The sequence below is a fragment of the Musca autumnalis genome, unplaced genomic scaffold (assembly GCF_047663935.1).
Source record: "Musca autumnalis isolate F117 unplaced genomic scaffold, ASM4766393v1 scaffold_5, whole genome shotgun sequence".
Classification (NCBI taxonomy): domain Eukaryota; kingdom Metazoa; phylum Arthropoda; class Insecta; order Diptera; family Muscidae; genus Musca; species Musca autumnalis.
The window spans coordinates 107532808-107554538 of record NW_027412088.1 but is presented as its reverse complement, the minus strand read 5'-3'; the positions used below and the strand labels follow the sequence as shown (position 1 = coordinate 107554538).

The following is a 21731-nucleotide window of genomic DNA, read 5'->3' as shown; positions in this document are numbered from 1 at the left end:
AGCGAAGAATTTGGAAATTGTTGATCGATTATTGTGGTGCATCATTTTTAATGCTCACTTCAAAAATGTCCATTTTCTGTTTTCCGGCAAAATTTTAGTATAACTTTTCAGCCAACAAAATTGTTTTCTGAATTGTTAAAAAATCTCAACTCGTTTCTAAGTTTTTAATTTCATTTTTAATTTCAGGTTGCATCATTTTCAGAGACAGTCACTGTATATCCAAATCTGAAAAGTGTGCAAAGTTTCGGTTCGATTGGTCAACTGCAACTGTGTTAAAAAAGAGTTACCAGATTTGAACTAAAGGACACCAAAGCAAGTTAAATAAAACACTGTAAAAACGTTATGTTCGGACCGAAATTTTTATAATTTCCTCGACATCAAACCCCTTTGTAACTCTATTTGACATATTCGCGATTGGAATAATATGTGGATTGCATTGAGATTCTGCAAACCGAAAAGAATCCCAAAATCCATATTATAGCGGATGTCCTTAAAAAATAGGCTAAGATCTTCGAAAAAATCAAAATCTTGCGATAGCAAAGGCAATGATAGTTCTCGGCGGGAATTAGAACATAAAATTCATATTAATGTGGTTGAACAATTTTGGGATATATACGAAACCGAGAACATACATGATTAAAAAATTTAAAATACCGATAATCTGGCAGAACTTTTTGTATGAGGATTATACCGTGGTCCGATATGGTTCATTTTCATTTGGTACCATGTAGCAATTTTCAAAATTGTCTCTTTAATATTGTGAAAAATCAACTACACTTTAAAGTAGCTTTACGTAACGCTACACAACATTTTAAAATTTCATGATTTTTGGTCAAGTTGCACACACACACACACAATGGCGATGGTGTGGACCTATACCGACAAAATTCAGGGGGAAAGTTGTATACCCCCAATGAAGACTAAGTAGCAAATATTAGCCAGTTCGGAGGAATATTGATTAAATTAAATATCGAACATCGGGAAGTATAGTTCTATGGGTGATATATGAAGGCGTGGACTTATACCGACAAATTTCATATGGAAAATTTTGTACCGAAAATGAAGACTAAATACCAAATTTCAGCATTTTCAGTGGATTACTCCTTCAAAATACCAAGAATCGGGAGGTACCGTGCTATGGGGGCTACAAAAAGGCGTGGACCTATACCGACAAAATTCTGGGGGAAAGTTTTATACCCCAACGAAGACTAAGTACAAAATTTCAGACCTCATAGTCTTTCCTTTGGTAAACAACGGTGGATGCGAGTTTTAAAATGTATTCTATTTAATGTTGTTGTTTATTATTTTTTATTATTATTTATTATTATTATCAATTCAAATCCTGCGTACGTCCCTGACCTATACGGACAAAATTCAGGGGGAAAGTTTTACACCCCCAACGAAAACTAAATACCGAATTTCCGTCATTTCGAAGGAACATTGAGGCAACAACCTTCAAAATACCGAAAATCGGGAAGTACTGTTCTGTGGGGCCTATATGAAGGCGTGGGCCTATTGGATTTTCATCTTTTTTTATGTATAGCATTAAGGAAATCATAGAACCACATTAAATAAAAAAACGCAAAACCCCTCATAAATTTAATTAATGATTTATTTTGTGTGCTTTTGTTTTCAATAAATCCTTAGTTTAAATTATTTATTTATAAACATTAATTTCATATGAATATTTTTCAGATTACAAACGAATTTAAAACATTTCATTTGTTATGTTTATTATTGTTGTTTGTATGTATGTATGAAAAAAATGACGACTAAAACTATCTGACTAAAAGTGATCATACATCTAAATATGAGAATATGTATAATTTAAACTTATCCACAGTCATGTAAAAATAATGAAAAAAATTATCAATAAAAATGAGAAGAGACCAAATTGTAAAAAATGACACTAATTGATTGGTTAAATAAAATCATGAAAATGTTCAAATTAAAGAATTTAGCAAAGAAGCATACTATTTTACAATACGTTTTCTGTTAACGTAATTGCAGGACTCTTTATGTAGGGAGGTGGGCTAGATAAAATAACAATTTGTTTTATATAAATTACGAAAAAAAAAACAATAAAAATGTTCAAACAATAAAAGAAATATGTATAAAGAATGGCTGCTAAACTTATAATTACTTAAATACGATAAAATAATTAGAATATTTTGTTTGTTTAGTTAAGAAAACAATTGACGTCACTAAAAGAAGTTTATCTGGTAGAAAAGAATTGTTGAAACTTTACAATAAGGTGTTTTTAGGAATAATAAGCTTCATTCATGTCGACATTGGTGTGTATATAATTCGAATTGTCGACTTCATCCTACTATAAAGGATTAAAGTTGTAATTGAAGCCGGGATTGTTGAATTTGTAACGGGCAATTTCGAATTTGAGTTTTTCGGTTTTTATATCTGCCAGACGTTTTAGTTGTCGTGCAACTTCTCGAATATCCTGTGATGCAAATAACTGACCGGCCAGTGCAGAGGTTGTTGAAGTTGCGGGTACCTCTTGTACAATGGTTTGATGATGTTGTTGCTGTGGCTGCTGCTGTTGATGCTGCTGCTGATGATGACTTTGTGTTTGCGTCTGATGATGCTGTATATGTGGATGGGTTACTGTAAAAGTTGTAGGACGAGATGAATGTGGAGCCTTTTTCACTGTAATGAAATAAATGTGGAAATTGCGACATTAGAAATAATCTATATATATAAAAAAGGATGATGTTAGTTACTACGCTTATAACTCAAGAACGGCTGAACAGATTTTAACAATTCGCACCAATTCGGAATGGTCTTATGGCAGAAAAGGATAAAACCTAAAAAAATCGCGAAAATTTGCGTAAAATTTGCAAAAATATTTTTTCAAGAATGTCAATTTTTCCACAAATTTCTATCGAGCTTCGCGTTTGGAGTATACCTCGACAATTATTTGGACAGTTTTTGGCGAAAATCGTATATGCACCAACTGTGAGGGTCTATTGTACGCCTCTGTTTTGTCAATTTTTGAAAGTTGTATACCAATTTTTTATTCACAATCAAATCGAATTTCATATATTTTCAAGTGTCTTTTTAAGAAATTAACAGCGAAAAATAGTTAAAAGGAGAGGGCTTACTTAAGAGTTTGTAAATATTAGTGGTGGTTTCGGTCAGATTCCGATTGAAAAGATGAAGATGATAACGCTGAAAGTGGTTTCCACAGTTATGAGGGAAAAGGTGCAAATCCACAAACATGGTGGGTTATTTGAAAAATCAAGAGCACCGAGGTATATGTATACTTTTAAGATCATCTTCCGAATTATACGGTATAAAATTTAAGCTGTACCAGATATATAATGATGTCCCCACTGAAAAGGAGTATGAATTCAATCAGTTTAGTTCCCGCAGAGCTGGAAGGCAATTACAAATGGCCAAATACATACATATATACACTGGTACTGTTGGTACACTGTATGTATGTACATCGAAAAAGGATGATATTCAAAATTGGAAAAAAAGAAAAACATGAAATCGGAGGTACTGGAGATTTTTTGGTCGAATTATCTGACAAATATTCTTTAACGGGCGACATAAGTAGGTAAATATTTATTAAACTTTAATTAGTTTGTGATATTAATTTGACTATGATATTTACGTCGAAATTAATATAGGTTGACCAAGTAATCGACAACAGTCACGTGTTAGTGTGACAAGACTTCAAGCATCCGAAACACACAAAGAACGGCAACTAATAGAATAGCAGACGAAGGTGGTTACCTGATAGCGAGAGCAGAGGGATCCTTCTTCTCAAAATATGTTAATTGATTAAAACGCAAATTTAAATAAGCACTATATTCAGCATTAAATTCAAATTCCTACGATCCCATTCCTTCCTCCGTATTCAATTGCTTGAGTGAAATATCGTGTTCCGGGGTGAAAACAAGAATTGCAAAAAACCATCAATTATGAAACGAATAGGCGCGTTATGATATTATTTTGCTTCAACTGTGCTACCAAATATTTTTATTTACATCACAAAACGTGTTATTTGTTTAAAAAATATATCTTAGTCCCGATTTACAGTTGCCTAATTTTTTCGCTACTATTGTCAGTTTATAGGAGAGACAGAGTCGAGGAAAATAGAAACACTTTGCCTCTCAGTACCTTCTCTCTTCGTCAAACTGACAATTGTCTAATGTGCATCTGCTTCAGAGATCGTCCTAAACAGTTCAAAACAAAGAAATATTTTCCATTGAACAAGGTGATAGCAATAATAGTATTATTGTTCCAGTTCTATACCTAACAAACTGCGAGACGAAGTTCGCCGGGTCCCCTAGTTAGATATAAATAGCTAAAATATCAGTCCAAATATAGCAACATCCTTCATTGTTAGATTTATGTATTGAAAGGCAAGCAGTTTTCCACCAATGTCTAAAAGAAAGCGATAGCCAACCAGAGCATGACGCATTCAACGCAATTACCTAATTTCTAAAGGCCATTTCCGGATACGAAAAGAGGAAAATCGAGACAAAGTTTGCGGTATTCTATCATAAAAAGGGCTTTCTACAGAAGAGGTGATATGTACAATGTTAGTAAGAATTCCGATTGTATTTTTAGGGAGCATTCTTAATTCGTGGGCGAACCAACGATAATAGGTATGGTTGTGGGTGTTTCTTATAACTGTCCTCAGATCCCCTTCACATCGGGTAATATGTTGCTCCTCATGCGCTTCAAGAAACGATCACTCAACTGAACTCATAATTGTAATTGACAATTAAACTTTAGCGCTGTTGAAAGAGTTCTCTCTTATTCATTTAAGCCAGGTCATAGGAATGAAGGAACACACTTGACGAACGCTAGAAACTATCTCTTTCCCTTATACAATAAGTTACCGTGTCAGAAACACCCTCCCATAACTCACCTTCGTGGAGTACTATTGACATTTGTAGCCACTCGTGTTGATGATATGGACAAATAAATTTGAAGAAGTGAAAAGAACAGAAAGGTTTTTGGGCCTGCTTTGTTTGTGGTCACTCCTCAAGACGGCAAGACCCTACATTCCAAGTGGCTAACCCCCTCGTAAGTTCTGTCCCGATCAAGGCTCATACCGAAGAGAAAGGACAGCAATAAAAAAATAAATTCTTGGAAAACAATAGCAAAGTAGAAGACCTTTAGTGGCACTGTCTGAACTACAAGCATTTCCTCCTTACAAATTGAATTTCTTTTACAGTCTAGGAAAGTTCAAATTCTTTAGGGATGCTTACTATTTGTATGTAAGTTAAGCTTAATCTCATATTTGTTGTTTTTAGGTGTTTCGGCTGAATTCGCATTTAAACGAATTCATCAGTCACATTTATTCTTGAGCTCGAGTCGTCATAAAATTGGGGAAGGGTTCTTTGTTTCAATACAAAGAACTAAGAGAACTGATGAGTCCAAGTGGCGTTGGACGAAACTACTCTTCTCTGCTATCCCCAAAAGTAATCAATTTTAACTACACCCACTTCAAACTTGTTTTTAAATTTGAAAACAACAAATATGAGATTAAGGTTAACTTACATACAAATAGTAAGTAAAACACACATCTCAACAAAACTGCCAAAGTGATTCTTTAGGGATGGTTAAACCTCTCGTTTTACTTAATTTCTACATTAGTTTTATGTTCAACACGTCGTTCGGTCTCAGCGATAAAAGGACAATCGGGTAGCGCTCATTAATGTGAGAAGAGACTCTCCATATCCCTTCTCGAAAAATACACAGTGGAAGAATTAACAGTTTACTCAAAATCCACGTTTGAAACTATTCTTAACACACCTCATTTTTACTAAGTATACCTTTTTTTGTAGTTTATTTATCCAAACATATGCTCTGTTCCAGAACCTGTAAGAAGATACTATTTTTTACTACGATAACATTTTTTCCTTTATGTTATAGGAAAAAATAGTGAAAATTAGTAGATTCTTGCAGTTCTGGAACAGACCAATTTTTACAGTAAATATGTACTTACCTTCATAAATAATTTGATCCGATATTTGTGAACGTAATCTTTTTAATGGTATATCACCATTAATTAATTTTGTCACCGTGCCCGATGGTGCGGTCACAACAGTTTGTACGCCAGAGCTAGAACATGTCGAACGTCGATGTGTTATAAACTCCAACTGTTCCTCGGGGGCATTATCTTCATCGTGGTATGCAGAATCTTCTACAACAATAGTCCGATATGTTGTACCCGACGGAGGAGCCCCGCCGCCACTAGTGTGCCCATTATTTTGGGTAATTGTTCCACTGACATTTGTTGCATGTTGCACTGTCGTTGTGTGATTACTCTCTGGTACTATTTCCTCATGTTCTTCAGCTTCGTTTTCCACAATTGGGTCGTCGTCATCACCGATGGCTTCTTCCACAGCTGCTTGCAGTTGCTTCTGGAATGTTTCCGTGGTCGGCATGTGTTCCATGTCATCCATATCGTCTTCTTTTTCCGATTTGAAATGTATTGAAATCTGTTCGGGTGCTGATTGAGCCGGCACTTTACCAAATAGTTCCAAAGCACGCAGTTCTAACGAAGTCATTGTTATATCCTTTTCGCCCGATATGCTACGTCTATATTTACAACGTGTAGTATTCTTCCAATCATTTAGACGCTATCGAAAAAAGCAGAATAGTTATTTAACGAAAAGCTTATCCCTAATCCATACAGTGGATTGGCGCCATCTCCAGAAACACTTACCTTGCGCCACTCTTCGGAAGTCAAAGTTGGCCCATTACTACATCCATTGAGTTTATCCGAAAGCTCTTTCCACTTTCTCGACAAATAATTCGGATCGTAATCTCGTGGTACGCGTCCTGTTGCAAAGATAGGATCCTTTTCCATCATTTCAATGTACATCATGTACTGATTGGTTGATGTGCGTTTTTTACGTCTGTCCATTTTTTGTTGTGTTGTCTCTGCACTTTCTGACATTGGTCAAAATCTCTTATGTGCTCCCTATCTTCCTCTTTATTTGCAGAGAGTTTCCAAAAAAATATTTCCAAAATATTTCCACCGCCTGAGAACGAATCAAAATAAAATTTCTGTAAACACAAATTTGTTCCCAATCAAACTGTCAAAGTTTATATGCGCTTGATGTACAGTTGTCATAAATATTACTGTGAAAAAGTACAAAACAAATTAATACGAATCCAATGCAACACTGTTATGCAACAGTAGGGTTGCCAAGAAGCATTTTTACGATAATAACAAAAGGAAGCCGTGTTTTGTTTTAAAGTGAAGCAATAAAGGTTAAAATGCAATGCACTTTGTTGCTTGCTTCACGCTTGATTTCATGTAAAAGCCTAATACGCCGGTTACAATTAATGGGTGTTTACACTATCTAACAATGTCTTATGAGCTGTCACTTCTTTTATCCATTCGACATCCTTTTTGTTTGTCGAAGTCCATACCACTTTTAGTTTTTGCGTTCACAACAGCATACAATTTCATATGACCACAAAATATAAATCACGCAAATAACACAATTTATATTTGGTCTATTTTAGTACTGCAGGAATCTACTAATTTTTACTATTTTTTTCGATAACATAAAGGAAAAAATGTTATCGTAGTAAAAAATAGTAGCTTCTTGCAGGTTCTGGAACAGAGCAATTGTTAAAAACTTTAATCGCACTCATATTTTCGTTTTTATACATATTTCCTTCATTTGTTGGTAAAATTGTTTTCTTCTAACAATTAATTTCTCAACTGCATACGAAAATACATGCCCGAATAGAACGCTCCCTAAAGGGGTGTTTAAACCATCTATGAATGTTGTATGAGATGTCAAATTGCTACCTGTGAATGTTGTACACATAAGCTCTGTTCCTTTACGTGCAAGAATCTTCAAGTTTTACCACATTTTACTTGAAAAGCGTTCCTTTACTTCAGACACCGTACAAATTATAGTTCTGTTTCTTTACGTGCAAGAATCTTCAGAAAGCGTTCCTTTACTTTACTTTAGAGACCATACAATTCATATGGTAGCAGTTTAAAATTTCTACTACTTTTGCCGGTTTTACCATTTTCAAAAGTAAAGGAACATGCCACATATGTCGAAGGTCACACTAGAGTGGTTTCATTGTAACTTTTAGGTATAGATCGAGTTCCCCACTACAGCAACTTTATAATATCACTCTACTGTGAAACTCGACCCTTGTTTTCATGAAATTGTTTCAATGAAACACTCTAGTGTGACCTTCGACTATGGGAGCAGTTTACAATTTTTACTACTTTTGCATTTTCAAATGTAAAGGAACAGACCAATAGTGTGACCACAATGCAAATTTTCATCGATCAAAATGATGTGGCAACTCATATGTACATTTTTTATTTAGGGAGCGACCTATAAATTGTTGGATGAAAATAATTTTATCAAAAAATGAAGAAAATAGGTAAAGAAAACAAAAATGTGAGTGTGATTGAAGTTTTTAACAAAATAAATTGTGTTTGTTGATTAATTTTATTTTGTAGTCATACGAAATTGTATGCTAGTGTGAACGCAAAAACTAAAAGTAGTATGGACTTTGAAAAACATAAAGGATGTCGAATGGATAAAAGAAGTGACAGTTCATATGACATTGATAGATAGTGTAAACACCCCTTTATCAGCGATTTTCATAGCTGGCCTACCTGTACTTTATTGTATCATGGTCAAAAATACTGTACATGGTACAAATACACAGGTAGCCGCATCGGCAATTGTTGGCAACATAAGATGTCAAAATTTGACATCAATTCAATGCTTTTGACACATTATGTTACCATCAGCTGGCATGATAATGCTACCTGTATTATTGTACCATGATACTGTAATAACCAAGGCAAATTCATATAATGAATTACAACAACTAACAAATTTACAAAAACAACATTGTTGTTATTGAAAATTAATTGTCAAAGAAAATATTGAATAATTGGCTCGTTCCAAAATTTTTTTTCAGGAAAAAACATAAATACATTTTGAAAATCGTTTAAAATAGAACAAATTTGAATCAAAATGTAAATATAAAGGCCTGCGTACATAAGCTGCCTTGCCTGCTTACCTTGCTTACTTCTGATAAAAGAATAAAAAAGAAAAGGGTAACCCAGTTCGAAATTTCCTCGGCCTTCTTTATTCTTTTATTTTTATTATGTCAAAAATGAAGCAGGAAAACAAGGCAATCAGGCAGAGCAGCTTATGTACGCAGGCCTTAACGCATTCACAACTCTCGTAGGTAATTTTTATTACACGTTTAGGATGAAAAGCAGTATTTTATGGTAGCAAATTTCAATTTCAAATTTCATGAGTAGACCCTATTACATTTTGAAAACTAAATTTACAAAAAAAAGTAAGAATACAGCTGATTGTCACTTCTACCTTCTATAAATATGCCTTGGTAATAACAATGTATGGGGAGTGATTTAACAAACTCACAGGGTTTCAAGTGTCAACTACATTGCTTATATTTCAAATAAATCCTCATAAAGTAGGTTAACCTTCCAAAAAGCTATAATATAAACATGGCCTTATATTATATTTTTACATTTCTTAAATGTTGAGCGCCGAACATATGTTATTGTTTACATAAAACCATGGTACAATTACAAAGGTAGATGCCTCAGCCCAGCTGATCGAATCTAATGCTTGGTTTACATTTACGAAATCCACTCGATTTCAACTGTCAAATCCATAGGTTAAACGTCAAATGAAATCCAGATGAGATTTCATTTGACGTTTGAGTTATGGAATTGACAGTTGAAATCGAGTGGATTTCGTCAATGTAAACTTAGCATAAAACGTCAAAAAACTAGGAATTCGCCATGAAAAATCAAAACAAAAAACTATATGATTCGGTAAGTAAGATATAGCATGTCTACACTTTATAGACAAACACAACGATAAAAAGAGGCAACAAGAGACCATTTGGCGAAAATTTTGACAGTTTACATTACAAAAAAAGTTGCTTTGTTGTAGCAATTCGCCGATGCATCTACCTTTGTAATTGTACCATGCATAAAACGTATGGCTGACGACGGCGTTATCAAAAGCTTTATGTGTGTTACCAACGCCCAACGTAAATCGACGACGACGGACGACACAAAACTTCAACACAAAATTTGTATGTGTTTAGGGCTTTATAGTACGTTTATATATAACCGGATTTAACAAACCCACTGGGTTTCAAATGTCAATTCCTTTGCGTATAGTCAAATAAATCCTCATTAAGAAGGTTAACCCTGCAAAAGGCTATAATATAAACATGGCCTTACTCTTTTTATACCCTCCACCATAATATGGAGGGTATATTAGGTTTGTCATTCCGTTTGTAACTCATCGAAATAATCATTTGCGACCCTATAAAGTATATATATTCTTGATCAGCATAAAATTCTATCCAACACATTTTGGAATCATGTACCTGTCTCTCACAAATCCAACAAACTATTCTCAACAAAAATGGCATGGAAATGCTCAAAACCCCCAGCCCGGACAACATCAAAAATATGTATAATTTTATATTAACCACTAAGTCAATAATATAATAATTAGTCATATCCTTCAGTAAATTTAAGTATTATAAATTGTAAAAGCTGATGGCCTTTGCAGCCAATGCTTTTCTTTCTCCCATATTAATATTATATTTACTATAATATTAATATCAATAAATAAATAAATAAATAAAATTCTAAATCGATTTAGCTCTGTCCGTCCGTCTGTTTTAATCACGCTATCCTCCGAATGAGTTGAGCTACAGGGCTGAAATTTCGTACACATCTGTTTTTGGTCTGAACTTAGATCAAGTTCGAAGATGGGCTATATCGGTCCACGGTTTGGTGTAGCTCCCATATAACGGTACCGCCCGATTTCAGATATTTTGACGTTTTTAGCCACTGAACAGACTGAATTAGCTATAATTTGACATTTAGGGTCCCCAGTGAGCAAGAAGCTTCTCCACTAAAAATTATGGACATAGGTCCACGTTTTCCTATAGCCCCCATATAGCAGTACCGCCCGGTATTTTGACGTTTTTAGGTACATGATCTGGCCGAATTAGCTATACTTTGGCATTTATAATTTGACATTTGGGAAGCAAACAAAGCAAGCGACGACTGATTCTGTTCTGGCCTTTAGGGTTTCTAGTGGTCAAGTGACTTCTCCAGCTAAAATTGTGTGCATAGGTACTTTCGCAACAGAAAGAAAACTAATAATTCCATATTAGCGCAGAGTATTTTATGGTGGAGAGTTTAAAGCTTTTTAACTTGTTTAATCTATTATACTTATTTATGTTTTGGTTACTCTTGTTGTTGTAGCAACGCAAATATGTTCGTTCGTACATGTTATCTGGTTTTGCAAACTGACAATAATATCGTCGTTGCCTAACAATATTAGGTCTGTACAATAACCCAAAAATTTGTACAAATTCGTACAAATTTTTACTGAATTCTGTTCTATAACAAAATTATCCAACAAAAGAGACAACAAACATAATAGATTGCTCATTATTGTGACTTGATTTCCTTTGTATTTTATGTCACAATAATGTATTTGACAACAAACTAAATAGTCAGGGCTAACTAATTTGGGCTGAGTGTCCGACTGTATAGACTGCGGTATGTACGATGTGTTTACAGCTTCAATATATCTCTTGATTTTGATAAAGGCCTGGGTACATCGCCTGGTTGTTGTTGTAACAGTGTTTATTATTATGTTTGCCTGGTTGTCTTGCTTTCCTGCTTCATTTCTGACATATCATAAAATAAAAGAATAAAGAAGGCCGAGCCAATTTCGAACTAGGTTGCCATTTTCTTCTTTATTTTTTTATTTTTGTGTCAGAAATGAAACAGGAAAGCAAAGCAACCAGGCGAGGCGGCTTATGTACTCATGCCTTAAAGGTGCGAACAGAATGAGAAATTCACGTATATCCAAGCCTCAATTTATGTGTAAAGCTGAAAACACATACAACGTTTGAGTAAAGTTTTGTGTCGTTTTGGTCGTTTTTACACTGTTGGCCATGATGCCGAAAAATTCAAATTCATTTGAAATATATGCCGGCAAACACATCAACGCCGGACTTTGATGTCGGCTTCGTCATGTTGTTGTTGTTTTTTTGTCAACGCCCAACGCAAAACTTTACTCAAACGTTGTATGTGCTTTCAGCTTAACTAGGCGTTTACACCAGACAGTTTGTCTTCAAATACAACTCTGATTTACTAACACATACATACATTTGTCGGCTGTCTTCCTGCTGTCCATCAGTTTTTCACAGACAGTATGGTTAACAAATTTTTGACATTTTTTGTAAAAATGTGAGAGATGATAATTGAAATGTGTTGAAAAAAAGAAAGGAACATGAACAAAAACAAAATATGTGAACGGAAAGCGAAAAGGAATCTATGATTTTCATTCATAACTTTACAACTGTTTTTGCAGTTGTCTGGACGCTTACGTCACGCAGGCAAGTTTTGGGTTTTTGACAATCAATACATGAACACAATTGTCCTGTCATTTGTAAACGCAGGGTAAGAAATGCAAGATCACATTTTAGCTGTGTTCCTTTAAGCTGTAAACAGATACAACGTTTGATTAAAGTTTTGTGTCGTTTTGGCCGTTTTTACACTGTTGGGCATGATGCCGAAAAATTCAAATTCATTTGAAATATATGCCGACAAACAGATAAACGCTGGACTTTGGCATCGTCGTCGCCCTGTTGTTGTTGTTTTTTTCTCGACGCCCAACGCAAAACTTTAATCAAACGTTGTATCTGTTTTAAGCTTTACTTACCTGAGGTTAGAGGTAGTTTACACTATCTATCAATGTCATATGACACGAAATAAAAACATTCCATATTTACCCACGGAGGCAATGTGGAGACGTAGTTTTTTTACATTTTTGCTGGTGTGGACGCAGACAGTAAATGGCGTAAGGAAAATCTCCAATATAACACATATTAGCGAATATATAACGATGGAAAATTTCATGTCATATGACATTTACATATAGTGTAAACTACCCCTTACCAGTTTAACCATTTGTTACCATTTTTAACCTGCAAAGCGTTCCTTAACCCCGAAAAGTGACAAAACTGGAAGCAATTTTTAAGAGAGTGAGAGGGGAGAGAGAGCGAAAATGGCTTTCTCTTCTACCACAGGCTACCAGCAAAATTTCTGCAGGTAGAAAATGACAGAACTGATTTTTCGACTTTTGTTTGTTTTGTTTCACAAAATGGACGAAAAAACGAAGAAAAAGTCGAACACTGACAACACTAAATTAAAAACTGTGAAATAAAAGACGAAAATTGATCTTTTTATGTTTTTTTTCTGACATTGCTGCCGGATCTACCATTTTTCCGTTCCTTTACTTTTCTGGTAAAAATGTTCATGAGAGAGCAATTTTGAACAATTTTGACACTTTTCTCTTTTACCACTCTTACCATTAAAAAAAGTAAAGGAACAAAGCTTTTAATTAGTATGTTACGTGCCACCTGTTGTGGCGCTACGGTGTGGTACCAGTTAGCTCAGGGGGCCATCTCCATTGCGGTCCCAACCCATACACCAGTAGCCCTAGAGGACGAACAATTATATATGAAAACTAGACTAACATAAAATGAAACGATCATAAACACGAGTACACTCGAAACAAAGGAGCTTGACGTACTTGCCCCCACACTTCGCCCGCCCATCCTTGACCCTTAAATCCAAAGAAAACACAAAAATCGTTATAAGGGCCCACTCCCTACAGACACTCACCTCACAACGGCTTCCACTGCCTCCCTCTCTGTAATGTAAACACTATCACATCATGTCAATTTTACAACATTTTTACACAAAAACAGAATTTATTACATGAATCATTTTTGGTCTTAAACCTAACATCTAAACGTAAATAAAACACTGAATTTTTGGAACACTAACTCCACAAGGGTGTTTGTAAAACATCATTAGTTTAGATTACCCTCAATTAACGAGGAAAACGCAATGATGCCAAATTCCTGGCCAACAATTACTTATATATCTCCTACCTAAGAGAGCTCTTTTAGGGGGGCCTTCGGACACTTCAATTCGTCCGCACAATGAATAATAAAGTTTCAAAAATTATATAAAAACCACGTAATTTGGGGTAACCCTACACTTAAAATCGATCAACAAGATGTTAATGTTCCTTACAATGAGAAATAACTTATAGCTAACACTTATTAGACATCACATAAACAACACAACTTAATCTAGGTTATAAATATAGTTTCAGAAATTTAGAGGTTTTATATCTTTTTTCTTTTTTTGTTTTTTGGTTTGATCGTATAATATTATTTCTTATAGAGTTTCTCACTCTTCACCAGGAAGTCCAATAGTTGTGCCTCCTAAATGCTCACACTATATTTTATATTCGTATTAATTTGTTTTTTGATTTCTAAGTAATAGCTTTGTATAATAATTTGTTTTGCTACTCTCTTTTTCGTTTTTAGGCAACACCTCGGTGCGCCAGCGCTCTTCCGGTATTAAGCAAATTTCAACTTGGGCTACTTCTTTTTACCTGGATTTCCCATAGATACTATTTTTGGATTTGTGTACATTTCCCCGGGGAATCCAATTTATTTGACCGACCACGGTCAAATCCAAAGCAACTCATCAAGGCCACGTTTGGATTTATGTAAAACATGAGCTGACCTCTCCGCATAGACATCCGGGGAGGTCAGTAAATGACACAATTTGGCGGTTGGCGATATAATTTGTTTTTATCGCCCACAACAAGGGTTTATAGACAATAAACTTGTCTTTTAATAAAAGAAATTCACACCAAGTCACTTGTTTTATTCCAACAAAATTGGGGTTTCACTTTTTATGTTACCAAATTGACAACAATTACCGTTTGGGCAGAATACTGGAAAATGAGAGGACATTTTAAGTTTTTGGGCCCTTTTATATGCCGGACATAATGCTTAATTGTTCCTCATTTTCTTATTTCCCCGACATTCTATTTGTGTCTGTGAAAACCCAACCTAAGAAGGCCTGTAGATACCCCATGGTTGTATTTCGCCGCACGCCCCTCGTTATGAATTGCCTATGGCCATGCAACCTTGTACTTGGCCTCACTTGTCTGATAACCCCAGTAAACTGTTTCCGCTTTATTTTCATAGCGCCGGTAAGTGGAGAGTCGTTGCTGGCTCTCAACGTAGACATTTGGTCTGTTCCTTTACTTTTGAAAATGGTAAAACCGGCAAAAGTAGCAAAAGTTGTAATCTGCTTCCATATGAATTGTATGGTGTCTGAAGTAAAGGAACGCTTTTCGAGTAAAAAGTTGTAAAACTTGAAGATTCTTGCACGTAAAGGAACAGAGCTATTATGAAATATAATTTACCACGCAACAAGTACTACCTAATTAAAATGCGATCTTGCATTATAGCATGGTTACACTAGCACTTTTTGCCGGGTTAACCCACTTTACGAGGATTTATTTTACATTTGCGCTATGGAATTTACATTTGAAAACCAAACCCACTGGGTTAATCCAGCTAAAGGGGTGTTTACACTATCTATGAATGTCATATGAGATGTGAAATTTGCTACCTGTGAATGTTGTACACATAAGCTGTGTTCCTTTACTTACCTGAGGTTACAATTTGTTACCATTTTTAAGCGTTCCTTAACCCCAAAAAGTGGCAAAACTGGCAGCAATTTTTAAGAGAGTGAGAGAGAGCACATATGCCTTTCTCTTCTACCACAGGCTACCAGCAAAATTTCTGCAGGTAAAAAATGGTAGAACTGATTTTTCGAATTTTGTTTGACGATTATTTCGCAATGAAGAAAAAAATGAAAGAAAACCAGAAGAAAAAGTCGAACGCTGACAAAACTAAATTAAAAACTGTGAAATAAAAGACGAAAATTGATTTTTTATGTTTCTTTTTGACATTGCTACCAGATCTACCATTTTTTCGTTCCTTTACTTTTCTGGTAAAAATGTTCATGAGAGATCAATTTTGAGAAATTTTGACACTATTCCCTTTTACCAGTGTTACCATTAAAAAATTAAAGGAACAAAGCTATAGTGTGACCACTATGAAAATTTGCATCTATTAAAATGATTTGGCAACTCATATGTACATTTTTCATATAAGGCCTCTGCACATAGGGCGCGTTGAGCGTCGCGTAACAACAACCACATGAAAACTTCAACAACAAACTTGGCATCACTTAAATTTTTTCATATGGTTGTTGTTTTTAACTCGTGATGCGACGCGCAACGGACCGTATGTGCCGGGGCCATTAAGGAGCGCTCTATTCGGACATGTATTTTCGTATGCAGTTGAGAAATTAATTGTTAGAAGAAAACAATTTTACCGAAAAACGAAAATGTGAGAGGGATTTATTGGCCTGTTCCTTTACTTTTGAAAATGGTAAAACTGGCAAAAGTAGTAAAAGTTGTAAACTGCCACCATATGAGTTGTGTCGTGTCTAAAGTAAAAAGTGGTAAAACTTGAATATTCTTACACGTAAAAGAACAGAGCTGAAGTTGTTAACAATATAAATTGTGTTATTTGCGTGATTTATATTTTGTGGTCATATCAAATTGTATGCTAGTGTGAACGCAAAAACTAAAAGTGGTATGGACTTTGACAGACATAAGGGATGTCGAATGGGTAAAAGAAGTGACAGCTCATATGACGTTGATAGATAGTGTAAACACCCCTTTAGGGAGTGGCTATGTATTTTCGTATGCGTTGGAGAAATAAATTATTGGAAGAAAACAATTTTACCAAAAAGTGAAGAAAATAGGTAAATGAAACGAAAATGTGAGAGCGATTAAAGTTTTTAACAAAATAAATTGTGTTTGTTGCGTGATTTATATTTTGTGGTTATACGAAATTGTATGCTAGTGTGATCGCAAAAACTAGAAGTGGTACTTTGACAAACATAAAAGCTCTGTTCCTTTACGTTCAAGAATCTTCAAGTTTTACCACTTTTTACTGAAAAGCGTTCCTTTACTTTTGACACGATACAATTCATTTGGGAACAGTTTAAAACTTTTACTACTTTTGCCGGTTTTACCATTTTCAAAAGTAAAGGAACAGACCAAAAAGATGTCGATTGGATAAAAGAAGTGACAGTTGATATGATATTGATATGTACTGGGGCTCAATTCTGTTTCTATGAAAATATGAAATAAAACCTTTTATAAAGGAAAAAAAAACTGTCAAATGAAAAAAATTATAAAGGAACTATTTTTCATTTGAAATTTTCATAGAACAAGAATCCTGCCCCTGGAGTTAGGGATACGTATTACCAAGCAAAAATCGATCTTTCGATCTTTTGATTCTTACTTAGAATTCAAGAATCGATCTTTTGATTCTTACTTAGAACTCACTTGGATAAGAGAATCGTTCGATCGAGATGACTCCTTAGTTGAAAATGTGAACGTTTTAGTGTACAATGCTTCGCGTTTAACACTGCCGTACCGTTAGATTAACTTTGTTCATCAGTACAACAAATAATATAACATTATTGTCTTGCTCTTTCCAATGTAATCCGTATATTTCATTTTTGTGGTACATCAAAAAGTCAAAACAGAATTGATCTTTCGATTCCCACTGCAAGAATCGAAGAATCATAATAGAAAATCGATCTTTCGATTTTCTATGAAGTCAAAACTCTATTCCGATTTTTAGATTCTTCAAATCAAAGAATCGATGAATCGATTACTCGAAAACCGACTTGCGTATCCCTACCTGCCCCCCTATTCAGTAACTTTTTAACAACTTTACTCATTGTTTATTTTACAACAATTTCATTTGTTTGTTTTGTAGTTGTTACAAAAACAAAAGAAATTTTAACAACTTTTAAATCGATAAAAGTTACAGAATAGGCCTACTGGAGTTACTAAATCCAGTATTATGTAAACGTACGTTAATGCACTTTTAATTGTGTTTGAATTTCCCTTGCCATATTGTATTTCCCATTAAAAGCATTTTGCCACTGTCTGGCAATATTGTGTGTAGACAGCTGGTATACGAACGTGTTTAAGAAAAGAATCGGAGTGTTTTTCAGGAATAAAATCCATTTTAAATACTAAAACCGGACAAAATATTATTAAAATTGCCCAAAATCTATTAAAATGTGGTATAAAAATGCGAAGAAACATTAAATTGTAGTGATTCTAAAATCTCATTTTGCATTATTTATCAAAAAGAAAATGAGTGTGATTGCGATTGATGTAATTATGAATACCAACAAACAGTTTATATGCGTTTTACAACACTGTTAGTAGTTGTCGTCTGATGAACAAATTCAGACTTGCAGTAAATAAAATTTAAAAGAAATGAAAATTCAAAGGGAGCTGCCCAAATATCAAAAACAATCAAAAAAGTTTAAAACATAAAGCTTTCAGAGTGAAACAACTTATGAGAAAATTTGCTACTTGTGCAATAAGCCAAAATCAATCAGTGAGTTGTTTTGGCCATTGAATTTTGAGTCGAAAGTGATTGGTAATTGCCTTGGTGTTAATGAGTGGAAATGTTGAAAAGAGATTTGAGTAGAGATATTGAGTTGAACAATACCGGGTCGTTGCGGACATTCCTTAATAAATAGGAAGATAAATGGAAAAGAAAATACAAGATTTAAAGGTAATAGAAAGTCGAGCAGTATATATTTGAATTTTTTTGTTGTCTTATTCTAAATACAGATTGTCACATACATGGTTTAATAAGAAAGGTTAGCCAAAGCTTTATGTCAATTTAATTTTTTTCATTCGAGTATGCCTGAAACTTCAAAACAATATAACCAAACTGTGTATGTGTGTGTGGTATTTGAATAATATGCCAAACAATTTTAAAAACAATCGAATTCAATGATTTTTAAAATTGTTTTTAGACCATTTGTATGGAAGAAATTGGTGAGATTTGCATTGAAACAATCAGTTTATCATATTCACAACTCGATTATGTGGAGAAAACTTAACTCTTCATTCATTTTTCGTGTTTTTTATAAAATGCTCAAAAAATGGATTGTAAACAAACCCACTTGTTGCTTTTATTTTGAAGTTTTAGGAATTCAAGAAAAACAAGGGTTCTATAGATTTTTTTCATTTAAATCTACCTCTTTACTTATACCATGGTCACATATTACTTCAGATTTGTAGATTAGTGATACAATATTTCGAAATGTATGTAACCATTTGAATGAAAACATCTAAAAACGTAATCATAGTATGTGATGGAAAACGATTCGACTCGTTTTGCCATAAAACGAAATCGTATATCTCTAATTTTGGTGAATATTTTAATGAAATTGAAAATGGATTTTAAAAATATTATTCAAATAAGGGGCTTTTGCGAAGCAAAACTATATGGGTATATCATCAACGGTAATCCGATTATATACCATTTCGATTCTGCAAATCGAACTTGTATTCGAACATACTCGGTGAGACCACTCCGTCGTCTATAAATTCATTAGTCTATGATAACCCATAAAACTAGCCAGAGATGGAACTTTACAAATATTTTCATCAGTTCATAGAGCAAATCCGGACTTTAATCCAAATATATTTTTGTCGGCAAGTCATACGTCCAATCGGGGCCTCAACACCTGAAACTTCCCTAATACATCATTCCTGCGCAAAAAGGTTTGGTTGCGTAGCAGGTATTCAAATCGAAAGCAAAGGCTATCTATGACAATTGTATCCGATCTAAGGAGTGCCCTAAATAATCGGTTATGTTCTGAAACACACTTCAGGCCTCAAGCATTTTGTTCACCCCTTATGCTTGTATTTTTTTTGCGAATTTCTTTGGGCTAAGATTTATTACGGTATTCAAAAAGAAGAGTACACCCTTGTCCGCCCATAAAATACTCGAAAAATAAGCGTAAATGGGGTGAGGTGTGTCTCAGAACATATCCGATTATTTAGGAGCACTCCTTAGATCGGATACAATTATCATAGATAGACTTTGCTATCCTCAGTTTAGAGTTTTGATGTATTGTAAGACCTATAATAAAATTTTATGGCGAACAAATTTAAAAGATTTTTAGAAAAAGGGACCAAAAAGACCCCTTTTATGACTCGCACGATGGTTAATTATTTTAAGAAAAATATTCCTCGCATTCTTTTCAGTAAAGTTCCCAAAGACATTATACACCTAAAGTGAAGGATTCCAAGTGATCTTAACTCAAACATTTCCAAAACTGTAGAAATGGTAGAAGCTTTTAGTTTCTTGGTATTTTGGCAAAATTTATACCGATATTTCCTTTGTATGTAATTCAAATAGAGATTTCATTTCTTTAATGACTTATAGTGAAATTTAGCAGAGAACATTTTTGTCTTTGACGCCATTCTTCTAAAATGATGCTTTGTATGACAATTTTGCCAAAACCCATATAAAGTACGTCCTTAAACCTAAAATGTGTTTATAATTTTGCATATTTCTGGAGTTTAGGTAAGAAATAGAATTTTGGTGTATTCTAGGACCTATAGTAGAAATTGATGACGAACAAATTTGTAGAATATTTTGATCTGATACGATCTCATTTTATATGAGAAGGGACCAAACAGACCCCTTTAATGACCGTCTAAGGGTTAAAAAATACGAAAAATTAAATCATCGACCCGAAAAACATATGAACCTAATGTTATATGCTGTTTATATCAGAGCTTTTTGCAGGGTTAACCTTCTTTATAAGGATTTGTTTGAAATATAAGCAATGGAATTGACATTTAAAACCCAGTCGGTTTGTTAAATCCGGTTATATATAAACGGGGTATTATGTCTAAAACCATTCATTTTTGGAGTTTTGGCCAGGTTTTTTTTTTTGAAAATTGGCCTCTGTTCATCGTTGTGATCAACAACTACCTATATTAAAAATGTCAGCCCTAAACAGGTTTCAATAGGGAAACCTGCCCAAGTGGATCGGTAAAATGTGCGCATCTTCATGAGGGCAATCCACTTATGACATAAAAAGGCATCCTACTTTGAATTAATATTCTGACCCCCATTATTATAAAAGTCTTCTTTTGTTATAGTTTGGATTTACCGAACAGATTTATAGCGTTCCGGTTAACATAAAGTTAAAAGTGATGATTGAATTTCAAGGAGGAGCTTCTTGGCAATAACTTTCAATGTAAAAACTATATTTTTAATGCCTCAATATTGGTTTATTTTGCGTTTTCAAATCCATCAGATAGTAAAAGAACACATATAATAATGGCCCTTATACTGCTTAGTATAAGGCTTTGCTTTACAGTGGCGTCGCATAACTGCTGCTTCTCCTTGAGCGTTTGTATAACGCGTTGTCAAATGAATTAAAAACGACTTGTTATTGTTATTTACTTTTGATTTTATTAAACTTCACAAAAATATATATTACTATATACATATATCTATAATATAAACATGTTTGATATGTCGACACGGTCGAAAGTAATCCCTTTTTCACTTTATTAAGCACCGGTGAAGCCCATTAACCTTAAGAAACATGAAATTATACATAAGAACGACATTTGTTTCAATAGCCGGTTTTGGGTTAACCAACCGTTAACAATCTGGAGCTTCTGAAGATGACTGCCCACAATTTGATTGTCAGAGATTTTTAACACCTTCGCATTTGTAGCTGGCCTCACTTATGTCCGTTGGAGGATCCTATCCTATACCAAAGGTTTGTAGATAATGCAGTGCTGGCCGATTAGACAAAATGGCATGATTAGGACCTAAAATAGACTGCACATTTTGGGTGGTTACGCTTTTGTAACACGTGT

General features: G+C 34.3%; 2 protein-coding genes across 3 annotated transcripts in view; one reads left to right on the top strand and one right to left on the bottom strand.

Moving 5' to 3' along the window:
* Nucleotides 1-1594: 1594 nt before the first annotated feature.
* Nucleotides 1595-7129, bottom strand: prod (proliferation disrupter). The gene is made up of 3 exons (XM_073989926.1): nucleotides 6707-7129; nucleotides 5984-6620; nucleotides 1595-2661 (listed from the first exon to the last, which is right to left on the bottom strand). The coding sequence occupies exons 1-3, from the start codon at nucleotides 6938-6940 to the stop codon at nucleotides 2330-2332; spliced, it is 1203 nt and encodes a 400-aa protein (XP_073846027.1). The 5' UTR covers nucleotides 6941-7129; the 3' UTR covers nucleotides 1595-2329.
* Nucleotides 7130-17958: 10829 nt separating this feature from the next.
* Topors (Topoisomerase I-interacting protein) overlaps nucleotides 17959-21731 on the top strand; it is a 31524-nt gene continuing 27751 nt past the window's right edge. The window contains exon 1 of one of the 2 annotated variants that reach the window (XM_073957544.1): nucleotides 17959-18606. The gene's annotated coding sequence lies outside the window, so the exon portion shown is untranslated. The remainder of the gene's footprint in view (nucleotides 18607-21731) is intronic. The other variant, XM_073957545.1, reaches the window with a different exon arrangement.